Source organism: Gadus macrocephalus, chromosome 16 (genome assembly GCF_031168955.1).
Source record: "Gadus macrocephalus chromosome 16, ASM3116895v1".
Taxonomy (NCBI): Eukaryota; Metazoa; Chordata; class Actinopteri; order Gadiformes; family Gadidae; genus Gadus; species Gadus macrocephalus.
In genome coordinates this window covers 8,026,652-8,045,137 of record NC_082397.1, presented here as the reverse complement: position 1 = coordinate 8,045,137, position 18,486 = coordinate 8,026,652, and the positions used below count along the sequence as shown (strand labels likewise).

General features: G+C 39.7%; 3 protein-coding genes across 3 annotated transcripts; all 3 read left to right on the top strand.

The window, feature by feature from the left end:
- The first annotated feature begins 8,474 nt into the window (after window positions 1-8,474).
- LOC132475023 (olfactory receptor 4E2-like) lies at window positions 8,475-10,042 on the top strand. The gene is made up of 2 exons (XM_060075985.1): window positions 8,475-9,521; window positions 10,025-10,042. The coding sequence occupies exons 1-2, from the start codon at window positions 8,592-8,594 to the stop codon at window positions 10,040-10,042; spliced, it is 948 nt and encodes a 315-aa protein (XP_059931968.1). The 5' UTR covers window positions 8,475-8,591.
- Window positions 10,043-12,473: 2,431 nt separating this feature from the next.
- On the top strand, window positions 12,474-13,536 carry LOC132474697 (olfactory receptor 4E2-like). The gene has a single exon (XM_060075528.1). The coding sequence runs from the start codon at window positions 12,589-12,591 to the stop codon at window positions 13,534-13,536; it is 948 nt and encodes a 315-aa protein (XP_059931511.1). The 5' UTR covers window positions 12,474-12,588.
- A 2,529-nt stretch (window positions 13,537-16,065) lies between these two features.
- Window positions 16,066-17,524, top strand: LOC132475172 (olfactory receptor 4E2-like). The gene has a single exon (XM_060076179.1). It carries the CDS (start codon window positions 16,075-16,077, stop codon window positions 17,020-17,022), a length of 948 nt encoding a protein of 315 aa, XP_059932162.1. The 5' UTR covers window positions 16,066-16,074; the 3' UTR covers window positions 17,023-17,524.
- The last annotated feature ends 962 nt before the right edge of the window (window positions 17,525-18,486 follow it).

The window sequence follows — 18,486 nt, the reverse complement described above, 5'->3', positions numbered from 1 at the left end:
TCGGCGTATCGGCTAAGGCTGATGAAAAAATATCGGTATCGGTATCGGCCCTAAAAAAACGGTATCGGTCGATCCCTAGTATGTGCTCATTATACCACTGTGAAGGTTTTTTTTAAATAATTTAACAACTGACAGGGTTTGCCTTTACTATGAACATAGTACTTTCAATTTGAATACATTAATTATGTGACATACTGTCACAGCCAATATTAAAACAAAATCTAATGTGGGCAGTGGGACAAATATTATATTTCCCCACAAAAACAATATTTTATTAATTTGTATAAAAACAATTTAGCTCATTAATTGGAAAAGAGCTTGAGGTAAGATGTTTTCTGAACAATAATGCATTTGTATAAAGTTAAACACATAATGCACTGCTGTATTCAACTTTTAAGAGCTGCAATGTGAGGGGCCAGCCACATGCCCTTTAAACCACCACGACAACAACATTTCCACTTCTGGGTTCCACTGAACAATTAACGCTTCAATATTCGAGGGGCTTTGGCACATCAAATGATGGAACAAGCATCCCGTACTGGTTCAACTGCTCCTGCAGGAAGAGAGCCACTTGTAGCAGGTCCGACTGGGCTTTTCTCCTGAACAGTCCCAATGACTTCAGAATGTCTGCGCAATGTTGACATACTTATATTAATGCCCTCCTCACTTTTAAGGAACATCCATATTTCCCAATGCCTCAACCCGAGCAGGAAATAAAGTACGATAGCGTCGGATAGCGTCATCTTTGCCGGCCAATGACTTCAGATGTCTGCGCATTGTTGACATACTTATATTAATGGCCTCCTCACTTTTAAGGAACAACAATATTTCCCAATGCCTCAACCCGAGCAGGAGATTAAATACGATAGCGTCGGATAGCGTCATCTTTGCCGGCCTGCAGCTAGCCAGCAACGTTATTGATGAATGAGAGGCGTGATCCTTTTTTCGTAAACGAGATCCTTATGACGTAAATATGATATCTTATCTCGTAATTACGAGATCCTAAGTGTGCTAACGGCTACATTAGCTGTTAATTTTTTTTTTTGTGAATGCTCAGCGCCACCGTAATTTATTGCTGATTTATACAAAAATAGGATTATGCAATTTAGCATTTTTCAATAAATCACAAGTCCGCTTCCCAGGGATCTATAATGTGGTGCATAAAGCTCAATCAAACAAAAACAATTAGCCACATTATTCAATCAATCACAATACCGCTTAAAATGGCCCATAAACTTGACCTTCATCAACATTACTCAAACATTTAATTTCTGCATGTTTCTCCCCTGAACAATGTATTTGGGTTTGTCTTTATGCATTAAGGTTAACTTAAGAACACCAGTCAAAAAAAAGAATGGGGTAGTTTGTGACAAATCAGAACCATTCAACTTGAAAATATTTTAGATATACACTTTTTTGGATTTTTTAACAATGAATGGAGACATAAACATAGAGCAAGTATTTAATAAAGCAAGTATATCTGTAAAAATTAGTTTTAAGAGTTGGGGGAAGAGTAGTAGTTGATGCATTTGACCTCAAGGCCAGTCGAAGGTTTCTGGGTACAGAATAAATGTGTCTACAGCCTTCCTGTAAGCAGCATTGAGCGAGAGTCCTAAACCGATCTGATTATTAACATCCAATTATTCAATAAATAACATTTATAATCGTAATCTCTTTGGATTAAAGTGCTTAACACATCCCCACATCCACTGAATCATATGAAGAAAACCACACAGAGATCCATGTGGACAACAGCAACAAACTACGTAGAGTAAAACCCTGGCATGAAGACTGGGATAGACACACATGGCTGTAACCAGTGTTGGGAACGTTACTTTAAAAAAGTAATTAGTTATAGTTACTCACTACTTGTTCCAAAAAGTAACTGAGTTAGTAACTGAATTACTCTATAATAAAAGTAACTAGTTATCAGGGAAAGTAACTATTTGCGTTACTTTAAAAAAAAGAAAGTTGCTATATGTGAAAGATTTGGATTTTTCTGAGCAGTTTTCACTTGGCCTTAAAGGTCCCATGACATGAAAATCTCAATTTATGAGGTTTTCTAACATAAATATGAGTTCCCCTAGCCTGCCTATGGTCCCCCAGTGGCTAAAACTTGCGTTTGGTGTAAAACGAGCACTAGCTGTTCTGCTCGCCTTTGAAAAAACGGAGGCTCAAGCGCGCTGATTTGGAAATCTGTGCTCATGACGTCATGAGGAATCTCAGCTCCTCCCCTTACTCTGCCTGGCCCGCCCAGAGACGTTGGCCCGCCAATGAGACTCGACCATGCGAGCGCCACGTGTGTGTGTGTGTGTGTGTGTGTGTGTGTGTGTGTGTGTGTGTGTGTGTGTGTGTGTGTGTGTGTGTGTGTGTGTGTGTGTGTGTGTGTGCGTGTGTGTGTGTGTGTGTGTGTGAATACACACACTGTAACGCAAGTGTTTCTTGTCGGTTCTTTGACGTGTCTTGTATTTCCACAACGACACTGTCGTGGGGGTTATCTAAGCCATGGTTGAGAAGGAATTGGGGGAAAGGAACTTTGGTTTGACTCGCTGAAGTAGGCTACATGAACTGCGACATGCCGCCGGTTGCCGCGAGGCACCATCGCCCGGCAGCGGGCAGCCGGCCGCAGGGAGCGCGCGGTTCAGTCGACTTCAGGTTGATGTGGAAGAACCAGAGACGTCGCAGAACCCGACAAAGTCGTTTGTGATTCATAATATCGTCTGGAGGCGCACACAATATGTTATATGATATAGATATCTATGTATTATATGATATTATTTAGATATAGAGCTCCAGGACTGTAACGCAAGTGTTGTACACTTCCTTGTTATTTGGATAACCGTTCTGCTGTTGGTGTGATGGCGCATAACAGACTCTCGTATCTGGTATTTCTACAACGAGACTCGTATTGGGGGTTATCTCAGCCAAGGTTGAGAATGAATTGGGGGGAAGGAACTTTGGCTTTGACTCCCTCAAGAACATGAACCACGACATGGAGGAGAAAGGGATTGTTGGCGGCGAATGTCTCCCGCTTGAGCCCCGCTGAGGGACCACCGCCGGAGGCGGAGGTGCATATGCGCTGCCCGGCAAAGATCCCTTTCTCCTCCTTGTCGTGGTTCATGTTCTTGAGGGAGTCAAAGCCAAAGTTCCTTCCCCCAATTCATTCTCAACCTTGGCTGAGATAACCCCCAATACGAGTCTCGTTGTAGAAATACCAGATACGAGAGTCCGACGTCACACCAACAGCAATTATCCAAATAACAAGGAAGTGTACAACACTTGCGTTACAGTCCTGGAGCTCTATATCTAAATAATATCATATACATAGATATCTATATCATATAACATATTGTGTGCGCCTCCAGACGATATTATGAATCACAAACGACTTTGTCGGGTTCTGCGACGTCTCTGGTTCTTCCACTTTCACATCAACCTGAAGTCGACTGAACCGCGCGCTGCCTGCTGCCAGCTGCCCGCTGCCGGGCGATGGTGCCTCGCGGCAACCGGCGGCATGTCGCAGTTCATGTACTTCAGCGAGTCAAATCAAAGTTCCTTTCCCCCAATTCCTTCTCAACCATGGCTCAGATAACCCCCACGACAGTCTCGTTGTGGAAATACAAGACACGTCAAAGAACCGACAAGAAACACTTGCGTTACAGTGTGTGTATTCACATTGATGTGGACGTTGAAGAACCAGGAACGTCGGAGAACCCAACGCGGTCGTTTGAGATTCATAATATCGGCTCACACAGCTTTTGGCCGTGATAATATATATTATATGATATAGATATCTGTGTAGGCTATATGATAATATTTAGATATAGAGCTCCAGGACTCCCGTGTGTTCTAGAATATTTACAGAACACGGCTAAAGGCTGTGTGCGGCTCGCCATTGCGATACATCCACTGTAAACAGCGCATGGTGGCTGCAAGCTGCTCAGGGCCACACCCCCACCCTCCTCCTTGACACGCCCACCGAAACAGCGCATTTGGGGGAAGCTCAATGTGCGACTGGCTCGGAGTGGCTGTAACTCTGCACCACGGCTGAATTTAGGGAACGTCTTTGAATACTGTGTTAGTTGCCCACTAATACCTATATTAAAGAATACATAAAATAGCATGTCATGGGACCTTTAATGTGTTAAATGGTTGAACTGCCCATTCAAGGCCCTGATATACTTCCAACTGAGGCCCTGTCCACACTAACCCGGGTAAATCTACAAATGCATCAATATTCATCCTTTTTAGTCCTTCCGTCCAAACTAAAACAGAGAATTCCGACACTGAAAACGATCGCTGAGGTGGATGAATGTGAAAACGATGGGTTCGCGTTGTAGTGTGGACAGACGGAGGCTTTCAGAAACGATGACGTTCGATTGCCATGACACTGCCATGACACTGCCACAAGCTTGCGCTATAGACCGAGAAGCTCATCAAAAGAATGGCAGGTGAAATGCAAATGAGGATCTCTCTGTACATTGTACTAATTTATCTCCAGAAACAACTCGACATATTGAGTCAAACATATTCGTTGCTCCAACGCCGGAGGCGAGCGCTGTACTTAATGTTCTTAAGTGATGGTAAAAAAAAAAAAAAAGACGACAGTTCAAACCGTAGCCTACTTGGAGCGGCGTTTGATTAACCAGACCGGGTCGAAAATGATTAACCAGCTGATCAACTGTAAATATCATCTGATCGTGCGCCTGTAATCTTGACAGAGGCGTGGCGGAGTAACGTAACCATGACAACAACTGTTTATCAAAATGATTTCAGTGTGGAACGTGGATGCAAAACATTCTGAAAACGATATGAAAACGATAGTGTGGACGGTGATCATTTTCATTGTGGATGGGGCCTGGATTTCAATTTGCATGGTTGCAAAGGCTGTGGAACATCTTCCAGATACTACAGAAAATTCCAACTTTTCATCGGATTGGTCCGGACCCGCCATTTCTGCTGCTTCATCGAATCGGTTTGGTGTGTGCGTTTGCGTGTGTGTGGCGCGCGTGTCCTGGCTTGTGTGTAAAAACACTGGCTCCGATTGGCTACCATGAAACATGACTCTGCCTTAGCCAATCATAATCGCTTATCTCGTTGTTAAGCCACCCGATCTCCTCACTTGCAGTTTGTGTTTGGAGCCAGGGGGGCGTTCGGATTACGCAGTTTATTCAATCAATTCATAGTAACGCACTGCATTTTTCGTACAGTAACGGTAACGGCGTTGTAACGACGGAATTAGTAATTAGTTAGATTACCCCGTTACTGAAAAAATAACGGCGTTACGTAACGCCGTTCTTTTAAACGGCGTTATTCCCAACACTGGCTGTAACACATGGTTCCAGTCCCACGGTTAGTACACAGATCATGTCAAAGTCTACCCTGTCTAACTGGTCAACCCATTTGCTAGTTTGGATAATTTCGGTCAAAGATCCATCTATTTACTATTGAGCCATTTAGCAGATGCCTTTATCCAAATCCATTAACAATAAATTCAGATACATGTCATTAAGGAGCAGGCAGGGGATCACCATTTTACAGAAGGATGTCTACAGGTAGGCTGCGGACATTAGGGATGGAGCCCAGAACCTCTGTGTAGGGAATTGAACCAGTCTGACCATCTGTAAATGCAGCTTCATAGCTGTAGCTCTATCCTATTGGTAGCCTCTGACTTGAGTTCAGCCCCCCACCCTGGTCTGTCTGTTTTGTATTTCTCTCTTGGGTCTCCCTGGTTCTCACATGATTATAAGATAACTGTTCTGGAGCACTGCATAGGCAGAACATAAATGTACAGATCATGTATGGTATCAATTACAGTTGATGACACAAGTACTATCCAGTGTAACAGGTAAGATACCAAGAGTTTAGCAATGAATATTGAGCTTTTTGACGTGTTAACTAAGATATTGTGTCTTCTCTCCAGGAAAATGTAATTCCTTGACAACAAGGAACATACAATGATGAAAATAAATGATACCCCTGGTCACTGGACATTGGAGCTGACGATGGAATCATTAAATATACCGGCTGGCTACATTTACCCTTATTTAGTTTTTGTGACCCTTACATTTGTAATTATTCTGATTATTGTTAACTACCTACCCATCACACTTTAGCTACAAACACTATAATCCTACCTACCTACCTTCACAAATTATCGTCCTACCTACCTACCTACCTACCTACACACATCCATTAAGTCTTGCTCGCACCTTTGGGAAATAAAGCCTATAAACTTTGGAACTCTGACTGGACAACCCTGTGTTCTCACCGTCAGCCCCATTGGTCTCAAGCCAGCACTTAGACATTCCTCTTCACAAAGTGTATCCCGCAGTCAAGCTCCAGTGTTGGTGTAACACACTCAGACTGTATATAATACAGGCTAAAGGTGACATATTATACCACCAGGTGTGAGTGTGATAAGCCATTACAAGCCGTTTTGAAAATGTGCAGCTTCTGACATCACAGGTTGGCGTGTCCACCTAGATGTGTGCTGGATAGTGGACTGTAGCAAACCTTGCTCATCTATCCGTCATGCATCTAGGTGGACACGCCCACCTGTGATGTCAGAAGCAGCACATTTTCAAAATGGCTTGTAATGGCTAATCACACTCACGCCTGGTGGTACAATATGTCCCCTTTAAATTACTTTCTATATGTGTAAATTGGTGGGGACGCACAAAAAAGCATCTACAAAACGTGTACATTTGCAATCAATGAGATTAAGACCGGGTATTCGAGTTTCTGGGTATTTCCGGCATTCCTTATATTTAAAGACTGTCCGTTGTCAATGGGTTTGTGAGAGAGGGAGAGTGAGAGGGAATCAATAAAATAAGATTCATCCACTTTAAATAGTAAAAAATGTGTTCCTGTATGGGTAACACTATGAGTTTAGAGCGTTGTCAAACGTTATGATAAAATCAGTCGACAGGTACACTTTGGTTGCCATTTATATAACTGCATGCCAACTGCCATGCAATATAAAGTTAGCTGAGGTTTGTTCTATTAAAAAAAAAAATGAATAAAACGTATGGTTTGATAAATGTTGGAACATTTTTGGATAATGTACTGGCGTTACAGCGTAATTTATTGTTCATGAAAAATATATCACGTAATCAAAACAAGTAAGACAAAAGTAATACTTCTATAAGGAAGACTAATATCTAATGTGTGTGTGCAAGTATGTGTGTGTGTGTGTGTGTGTGTGTGTGTGTGTGTGTGTGTGTGTGTGTGTGTGTGTGTGTGTGTGCAATGAAATCAAACATTAAGTAAACACAACTATTTTTATTTTGTGATTGATATACCTTGTGTTGAATGATGAAAAACATTTTGTATTAATTAACCGGCTCTAAACTTCAATGAACTTGCCCTATGCCCCAATTAACTGGACCTTACACCAAATCACCTAGCCCTAAAACCCACCCAACTGGCTCCAAGACACAATTTACTGGCCTAAGGCAACACTTTGTCACAATATCAATGGGCGTTCCTTTGTTAAAGGCCAATAAAACAACTTCCAATCAGCACTGCAGCCGCAATGCTGCATCTCAGTAAAGGTAAGATGCTTTTGGAAGGAGAGAGAGTATTCAGCAATGTGTGTCACACTGATTCTTTAGGCGTTTTCTAATGGTGTTACTATTCTTTTGCCTGTTAAATAACTACCACTATTTAAGTTGCAGTGTTCACAACAGGTCGATTATTTGGCATCTGGTATTGAATCTTGCAGCTTTCTTGTTAACCGCTCATCCAAACATCTTCACACTCAACACTTCAGTTCATTTGGGCCTCAGCAAAACACCCGTCAAGCGTGAAATCGATCGGGTGAAGGGTTGTCGAGAAATCGGGGGATGGACAGACCCCTTCTGTTATAGTTAGATGATATCATGTTGTGTTATATTAGGGGCTGTCAAACGAATAAGAGTTTTTATCGCGATTTATCGAATAGTAGGCTATTGGTGAGTTAACTCACGATTAATTCACTCACTTATTGTCTTAATTATATTTTAAATCGATTCCAATTGAAGATGAATGAGATTATAAAATGGAATGACATTATCATTCATACCAAATGTACTGAAAAAGCAACTACTAGACCAAGTGATTTTGAGGGAGATTTATTGACTCACTCAGTGTAGGTTGTATATGAAACTTACGGAACACCACAGATTTGGGAAATGTAAACCGGCAGTTACTCAGTGCAATTGTAAACCAACAGTTACTACAAGTGTAGTTAAATTAAAATAAGAAGCACCACAGATTTGGGAATTGTTAAATGTAATCTACTGCAAGTGTAATTGAATGTAAAGTTTGTGGAACTAAAAAGAAAAAAAGAAATCTGATACAAATATTCACTTTCTGTGGGCCAAACCTTGATAAATCACAAAAAAAAAAAATAAAATAATGTGTGTTAATGCGTACATTTTTATTAAGCAAATTAAAATAAGATAGTGTTCATGTGTTATTATCTAGCTAATTTTAACAGCCCTAGTTATATTACTTCATTATTACTCCTCGTCCTGCTATAACTGATTAACCTTTTTTTCTTGTATTTCTTCTAGAAAGAGCCCGTTCTTGGAAACTAAAGCAACCTAATGATGAACACAAGTGATCCGCTAAGTAACTGGGCTATGCAACTAACACTACAGTCGTTAGACCTAACGCCTGGCCAAGAATACCCAGTTTTTGTCTTAGGAACTCTGACATATATGACCATTTTGCTCTGCAATACACTGGTGTTTGTAACGATTGTCTTCACAAAGAGTTTACATAAGCCCATGTTCCTCCTGCTGTTAAACCTACCAATAATGGACATGATTGGAACCACTGCTTTTCTACCACAGCTTGTAACCAGCATTTTGACCAAGAACCGCTCTATTTCCTACCCTGGGTGCTTCTTTCAGGCTTTTCTCCTTCACTTCTACGGTACAGGGAACCTCTTGTTTCTAACAGTGATGGCCTATGACAGGTATATCGCCATATGCTTGCCCCTTAGGTACAACTCTATCATGATTCCGAAAACTATAATGAGACTCATTATTGCCATTTGGTTCGCAGAGATTTTGTTTTACATGATGGTTTTTTCCTTAGTTGCCAGGTTCAGAATTTGCAGGACTCATATTGTGGATATTTTCTGCAACAATCCAGCTATGCAAAAACTAATCTGTGATGACACAAAGTTCAGTAACTACTTTGGCTTGTTTTTCACTGGCGTAATTCAAGGTATACCGCTGGTTATAGTAACTTACACATACATCCAGATCTTGCTGACTTGTATGATGACGAAGCAGGCTGATGCGAGAGGGAAAGCTCTCCAAACATGTGGAACACATCTGGTGGTTTTTTTATTCTTTGAATTCAATACTGCCATCACTACGATCTCTCACAGATTTGAGAGTGCGTCCCCATACCTGAGAAGAGCTATGGGTGTATCAATTCTTATATTTCCCCCAGTACTCAATCCACTTGTATATGGGTTAAAGACAAAAGAACTTCAGGAAAGCATGATTCAAATGTTTAAAAAAGTGAGGTTATCAATTAGCATACAAATGACAAGATAAAATATCATTGCAATCAAATATCATTAGTATGTTTGCAAAGAAAGCCACACTATTATCGAGTGCCTATATTTTTCTTTTTCGACCTACCAATTTTTGCGTAATTATCTTAGACATTAGGGATGGAGCCCAGAACATCTGTGTTGGGAATTGAACCAGTCTGACCATCTGTAAATGCAGCTTCATAGCTGTAGCTCTATCCTATTGGTAGCCTCTGACTTGAGTTCAGCCCCCCACCCTGGTCTGTCTGTTTTGTATTTCTCTCTTGGGTCTCCCTTGTTTATATGATTATAAAATATCTGTCCTGGAGCACTGCATGGGCAGAAAATAAATACACTGAACATGCACGGTATCAATAACTGTTGATGACAGAAGTACTATCTAGTGTAACAGGTAAGATACCAAGAGGTTAGAAATGAATATATTGATCTGTTTGAAGTGTTAACTAAGATAGTGTGACTTCTCTCCAGGGAAATGTAATTCCTTGACAACAAGGAAAATACAATAATGAAAATAAATGATACCCCTGATCACTGGACATTGGAGCTAATGATGGAATCATTAAATATACCGGCTGGCTGCATTTACCCTGCTTTTGTTTTTGGGACCCTTACATATGTAATATTTCTGTTTATTATTAACTCCCTACCCATCACACCTTATCTACACACACTATCATCCTATCTACCTACCTCCACACATTATCCCCCTACCTACCTACCTACCTACCTACACTCATCCATGCAGTCCTGCTCACACTTTTGGGAAATAAAGCCTATAAACCTTGACTGACTGGACAACCCTGTGTTCTCCCCGACTCCCCCATTCGTCTCAAGCCAGCACTTAGACATTCCTCTTCACAAAGTGTATCCCGCCAGTCGAGCTCCAGTGTTGGTGTAACGCACTCAGACTGTATATAATCCAGGTTAAAGGTGACAAATTAAACCACCAGGTGTGAGTGTAATTAGCCGTTACAAGCCGTTTTGAAAGTGTGCAGCTTCTGACAGCACAGTCGGGCGTGTCCTTCTAGATTTGTGCTTGATGGATCAGTCTACCAGCCTACCCAGTGGACTGTAGCAAACCTTGCTCGTCTATCCGTTATCCATCTAGGTGGGCACGCCAACCTGTGATGTCAGAAGCTGCACACTTTAAAAACTGCTTGTAATGGCTAATCAGACCCACGCCTGGTGGCATATGTCCCCTTTAAATGACTTTCTACATGTAAATTGGTGGGGACTTATTGCACTCACGAAAAAGCATGTACAAAACGTGTACATTTGGCCTCTTTGAGATAAAGACCGGGTTTTCGAGTTTCTGGGTATTTCTAGAATCACTTATATTCACATACGGTCCGTTGCCAATGTGTTTGTGGGAGATAGGAAGAGGGAATCAATAAAATAAGATTAATCCACTTTAAATAGTAAAAAATGTGTCCCTGTATGTGTAAGTATATGAGTTTATGTCGTCGTCAAACGTTATGATAAAATCAGTCGACAGGTACAGTTTGTCAGCCATTAATATGCCTGGGCAATATAAGTATACGTGTGAAAAACATTGCAGTAGCTTGGGGCTGGCATGAGCAACTTTTCAAAGGAGCATGTCACAGTAAAGTAGATTGACCTTACCAAATAAACAGGTTGGTTTAATTAAAAAAAAAGAAGAAAGAAAGGTGGTTTGATAAATATTGGAAACATTTTGGATAATGTACTGCCGTTACAGCGTAATTCTTCATGGAAAATGTATCACATTATCAAAACAAGTTACACAAAAGTAATACTTTCAATACTAGACTAATGTCTTATGTGTGAATGCAAGTATGTGTGTGTGTGCAATGAAATCCAACATTAAGTAAAAAACTATTTTTATTTCGTGATTAATATACCTAACATAGTGTTGAATGATGAAACACATTTTGTATTAATTAACCGTCTCTAAGCCCCAATGAACTTGCCCTGAGCCCCAATTAACTGGACCTTACACCGAATTACCTAGCCCTAAAACCCATCCAACTGGCCCCAAGACACAATTTTCTGGCCCTGAGGCAACCCTTTGTCACAATATTAATGGGCGTTCCTTTTGTTAAAGGCCAATAAAACAGCTTCCAATCAGCCCTGCAACCGCAATGCTGCATCTCAGTTAAGGTAAGATGCTTGCGGAAAGAGAGTATTCAGCAATGTGTGTCACACTGAGTCTTGAAGAGTTTTCTAATGGTGTTACTGTTCGATATCTACCACTATTTAAGTTACTAGTGCAGTGTTCTGAACAGGTCGATTGATTGGCGTCTGGTATTGCTTCTTGCAGCTTTTTAGTGTACCGCTCATCCAAACATCTTCACACTCGACCATTACGTTTATTGGGGCCTCAGCAAATCACCCGTCAAGTGTGATATCGATCGGGTGAATGGTTTGCGAGAAATCAAAGGAAAGACAGACTCCTTCTTCTATAGTTAGATGATATCATGTTGTGTCATATTTAGGCCTGTCAAACGATTGAAAATTTTAATTGTGAATACTCGCATAGTATTGTGAGTTTACCCATGATTAATCTAATTTTAAAATGTCTCTTTTAAATCCATTCCAATTGAAGATAAATTATATGATCAAATGGAATGAGACATTATCATTCATACCAAATGTACTCAATAAGCAAAAACTATACCAAGTGATCTTGAGGGAGTTTTATTGACTCACTCAGTGTGGGTTGAATATGACATTTACGGAACACCACAGATTTGGGAATTGTATACAGGGTGTCACTTCCTGCAAGTGTAATTGAATGCAAATTAAGTGGAACTAAAAACTAAAAATAATTATTCGATGAATGTTGACAGTCTGTGGGCAATAACTTTCTAAATAAAAAAACAACAAATCGAATTAAAATAAGATTGCGCTCACGCGTTATTATCACGTTGATTTTAATAGCCCCAGTTAAATTACTTTATTATTACTCCTCAAACTGCTAAAACTGATCAACCTTTTTTTCTTTTGTTTCTTGTAGGAAGAGCTCGTTCTTTGGAAACAAAAGCAATCTAACGATGAACACAAGTGATCCGCTGAGTAACTGGGCTATGCAACTAACATTACAGGCATTAGACCTACCGCCTGGCCAAGAATACCCAGTGTTTGTCGTAGGTACTCTGACGTATGTGACCATTTTGCTCTGCAATACACTGGTGTTTGCGACGATTGTCTTCACAAAGAGTTTGCATAAGCCCATGTTCCTCCTGCTTTTAAACCTACCATTAATGGACATGATTGGAGCCACTGCTTTTCTACCACAGTTTGTAACCAGCATTTTGACCAAGAACCGCTCTATTTCCTACCCTGGGTGCTTCTTTCAGGCTTTTCTCCTTCACTTCTACGGTACAGGGAACCTCTTGTTTCTAACAGTGATGGCCTATGACAGGTATATCGCCATATGCTTGCCCCTTAGGTACAACTCCATCATGATTCCGAAAACTATAATGACACTCATTATTGCCATTTGGTTCGCAGAGATTTTGTTTTTCATAGTGTTGTTTTCTCTAATTGCCAGGTTCAGAATTTGCAGGACTAATATTGTGGATATTTTCTGTAGCAATCCAGCTATGACAAAACTACTCTGTGTTGACACAAAGGTCTATAACTACTTTGGCTTGTTTTTCACTGGCGTAATTCAAGGAATACCGCTGGTTATAGTAACATACACATACATCCAGATCTTGTTGACTTGTATGATGACGAAGCAGGCTGATGCGAGAGGGAAAGCTCTCCAAACATGTGGAACACATCTGGTGGTTTTTTTATTCTTTGAATTCAATGCTGCCATCACTTTGATCTCTCACAGATTTGAGAGTGTGTCCCCATACCTGAGAAGAGCTGTGGGTGTATCAATTACTATATTCCCCCCAGTACTCAATCCACTTATATACGGGTTAAAGACAAAAGAACTTCAGGAAAGCATGATTAAAATGTTTAAAAAAGTGAGGTTAGCCTACAAATGACAAGATAAAATATGAATATGAATATCATTAATGTGTTTGCAAAGAAAGCCACACTATTGTTATCATGTGCCTATATTTTTCTTTTTCTAACCCAATTTTGCATAATTATCTTCCTATACAGTTTTTGGGGAATCAATATGAAACCACTACCAAAAGGTCAGTGCGCTCCTACTTTCAGAGACCAAGGATTGCAGACTTTTTTTGATAGTCATTTTAATAGTATTTTATAGTATAGTATTATTTGATATTGAAATTCAATGAGTCAAAAGCGCTAAAATCAACCAATCCAAAGCTGAACAACTGGGAGTTGTCAAATCGAATAGAACCATGTAAACCGGAAATGAGGAGGCCTTTTTTTTTTACCAGTGTGACGATAAGGGTCGCAAAAAAGGCCCGTTCATGGTCCTGGTGATAAAGAGACGCCTCGTCAGTGATGACGATCACGCGTGTTACCGACAGTGACCGATCATGTGCACTGCATTGGGAATCTAAAAGTTCTTCACAGCAGATTTTTTTTATCCAATGAATGCCAGTCAGAACTAAACAGATCTTAGTAGAATCAGTTTCAAGTTCTAACCGCCTTACTAGCCTTTTGCTTTTATTTATAAGAAGCACATTGTATTGCCACTGTACAGAAGGCTACACATGCCCTTATCTAGAGCTGGTTTACCAGTACACAATGTTTAAAACTGGGCAAAGTCCATGCCAACAGACGGTGACAACGTCAATCAGTAATCGTATGTGATATGATGGTTGATTCTTTTATATTGAGTAAAATTTCACATTCTGCCACGTTCATGCACGTCACTAGTAAACCATACGTCACCAACTGGGCAACTCTGTTATAAAAATCTGGCCCCAGTTGCCGAACGGAAATAGAATCATAAGCGCGTCATGAGATGTCATTCACGAGAATGTTCCGATGTTGCTACAATGTTTTCCCCATAATTCCCAGGTGAACGCGCCATAAATCATGGTCAAACCTTAGCTGCCCCCTGCCCGATTTTATACCAGGTTTGAAAAAATCTCAAACCTGGTATGCGGCCAACCCCGACCTTGTTTGACATGGTAAATTGTTTTGCCGACGGGACCCATAATGCTCACTTGGAAGAATTTTCTGTTCCTGGAAGTTTTGGAAGACTTTGAAACGATTGTAAAAACTGACAGTTAAGCATCCAAAAAAGCCAAACCTTATGGTATTTTTTTGATTCTGTTAAAAATGGTTATTGCTGATTCATGCAAAAATATGATTATGCAAATTAGCATTGTTCAATCACAAGTCCGCCTCAGAAAACCCCAGGAACCAGTATCGTGGTTCATAACGCTCAATCAAACAAAAACAATCAACTACATTATTCAATCAATACCGCTTCAATGGCCCATAAATTTGACCTTCATCAACTTTACACAGAAATTATTGTGCTTTTAATTTCTGCATGTTTCCCACCTGAACAATATATTTGTGTTTGTCTTTATGAATTAAGGTTCACTTAGAAAACCAGTAAAAAATAAAAAGAATGGGGTAGTTTGTGACAAATCAGAATCATTTACCTTGAAAATATCATATATCAACGCTTTTTGGAATTCTTAACAATAAATGGATAATCAAACATAGAGCAAGGAAATAATAAGCAGGTATATCAGTAAAAATGTGTTTTAAGGGTTGGGGGAAGAGTAGTAGTGGCCGAAAGTTTCTGGGTACAGACTAAAAGTGTCTAAAACCTTCCTGTAAGCAGCCTTGAGCAAGATTCATAAACCGATGATTATTAACATTTAATTATTCAATTAATAATGCAAAAAATCGTAATCTATTTGCATTAAAGCGCTGTACACATCCCCACATCCACTGAATCATATGAAGAAAAACACACATAGATCCATGTGGACCATAGCAACAAATTACATGAAGTAAGACCCTGACAGGAAGACTGGGATAGACACACATGGCTGTAACACATGGTTATGTCAAAGTCTACCCTGTCCAACAAGTCAACCCATTTACTAATTTGGATCATTTCTGTCAAAGATCCATATATTCACTATTGAGCCATTTAGCAGATGCCATTATCCAAATCCATTTACAATGAATTCAGATACATGTCATTTTTAATCAGGCAGGGGATCACCATCTTACAGAAAGATGTCTACATGTAGGCTGCGGACATTAGGGATGGAGCCCTAAACCTCTGTGTTGGGAATTGAACCAATCTGACCATCTGTAAATGCAGCTTCATAGCTGTAGCTCTATCCTATTGGTAGCCTCTGACTTGAGTTCAGCCCCCCACCCTGGTCTGTTTGTTTTGTATTTCTCTATTGGGTCTTCCTGGTTCTCACATGATTATAAAATAACTTTCCTGGATGGGCAGAGCAAAAATGTACAGATCATGCATGGCATCAATTAGTTTCTGACAGTAAGTACTATCCAGTGTAACAGGTAAGATACCAAGAGGTTAGCAATGAATATCGAGCTGTTTGAAGTGTTAACTAACATGTTGTGACTTCCATCCAGGAACATAAAAAAACTAAGAACATACAACAATGAAAATAAATGATACCCCTGGTCACTGGACATTGGAGCTGACGATGGAAGCATTAGATATACCGCCTGGCTACATTTACACTGCTTTTGTTTTTGGGACCCTTACATATGTAATGATTCTGTTTTGTAATATATTAGTGATTACAACAATTGTCTTCACAAAGAGTTTGCATTCGCCTATGTTCATCTTGCTGTTAAACCTGCCTGTACTGGACGTAATGGGAGCCACTGCTCTTCTCCCTCAGCTGTTACACAGTATAGTGTCAAAGGACCGCTCTATTTCCTACTCTGGGTGTTTTCTGCAGGCTCTGTTGATTCACATCTATGGTTCAGGGAACTTCTTATTCTTAACTGCGATGGCCTACGACAGATATATTGCTATATGCTTGCCTCTTAGGTACCACTCTCTGATGACGTCAAATATTTTGACAAGAATCATCGTTGTTGTTTGGTTCGGTGTCATCTTTATTATTACAGTGGCATTGGGTACTACTACAGAGTTCAAACTATGTAGGAATAATATAGTAGATATATTCTGCAGCAATCCCACTTTAGTGAAACTAGTCTGTGAAGACACCAGCGTCAATAAAAACTATGGCATATTCACTATCATATTAGTCCAAGCTGGACCAGTTATCATAGTAACATACACATACATCCAGATATTGTTGACTTGTATGAAGAATAAGCAGCCAGATGCAAGAGGCAAAGCTCTACAAACATGTGGAACACATTTGGTGTTTTTTTTATTCTTTCAATTCATTTGTATCATCGCTTTGATGGCTCACAGGTTTGAAAGAGTGTCCCCGAACATCAGAAGGGCCCTGGGTGTATCAGTAATCGTATTTCCCCCAGTACTCAATCCACTTATATATGGGTTAAACACAAAAGAACTTCAGATAAACATGATTAAAATCATTAAAAGAGCAAGGTTAACAAAAAAATAACTAACTAAACCAGATACAATTCCAATGCACCTTTTTTATTGAATTTGAATATATAAAGATAAAATTATCATCAAAGGTAACTTAACATCCTAAATGTTTTGGAAATATTTTCATATTGCAGTCTCATTGCAAACATATTATTTCATGCTTCAAAGTAATTAATGACATATTAATTAATATTCATGGTCTTTTGTAATTAGACATACTAGGGTGCAAAGGTGAAAGTACACACAAATATATTTCCTGGTATGGTTTATTCACATCGGGACATTTCAGACACATAGACGTACAATTTTTCTGATGTAATTAATACATTTCTTGCAATATAGTATTTGTAGATCATGCTAATTTGCAGTGGTGTCCAATGTTTTTGTTCATTATTCTTTACTAATTTTTCAATTTGATTATTTTAAAATCAGTTTAAGGCAAATTCTCTGTTTAATGTTTGTAATAATTGTCCTAACATGAATATCTAATTCATATTAAAAATTTGACGCTTAAATTGGATGATTTGTGAGTCTGTGTACGTCAGTTGTTTCGTTGTCATTGAGAACAGTATTGAATAAGTGAGTCTTAATCCCGCTCTCCTGGGTGGCAGGGAGGCCGGTTTCTATTCAGCCATCAAGCAAATGAACCCAAAGAATTAAATTTTTTTACTTCAAGTTCGGATTAACAACAACTACATGGATGTGAGTGTTACCACATTTGATTATGAGAGTTTATTTGAAAAGGAAACTGATGATAATTCTATAGTGAACAATATATATTATAATTAATTATAATTCAATGCATTTATATAGGGCTCCTCTATGGAAGCATTTAGACTTGACCATGCGCAACCAACAGAAGACGATTCGCGTTTACTGTAACGCGATGCACAACTGACCCACTATATCGATGCACCTAGCCGCTCCAAAATCACTCATGAAAAGGACACAAAACCGCGCTGTCAACAAGGTTACCTTACATATAAACTTAGCACAAAAAGAAAGAAAATTTGTTTTTGGTTGATTACTTCTATGTGGTAACAATGCTTTTTGGCAATAAATCTTATACCATTCGAAAGCCTGTATAGTTCCCTTTCAAATGGTGCCCCATTTTTAAGGAACATGCACTTGTGGGATGAGCAGCAGAGCTGAGTATGTGGGTTACGCGTCCCATTAAAAATTTGCCAATACTTCTCTGCCAATGCCAAACAGCTTATTCTGCCATTGACTCGTTTGGTGGATTGGATGATTGAAGTTTGAAGAAACAAGACATATTGGCAATTAAACAATTTATTCATTTCATAAACAGGAGCCTCAGTAGCGTGTGGAAGAAACACACACAGCCACAACAGCCTGGCACCTCCTCCTCATGCTGGTCACCAGCCTGGTCACACACTGCTGTGGGATGGCATCCCATTCTTCAACCAGCATATTTCAGCCAACGTGGTTGTGTTGGTCACTCTGGCCAATTTAAAAA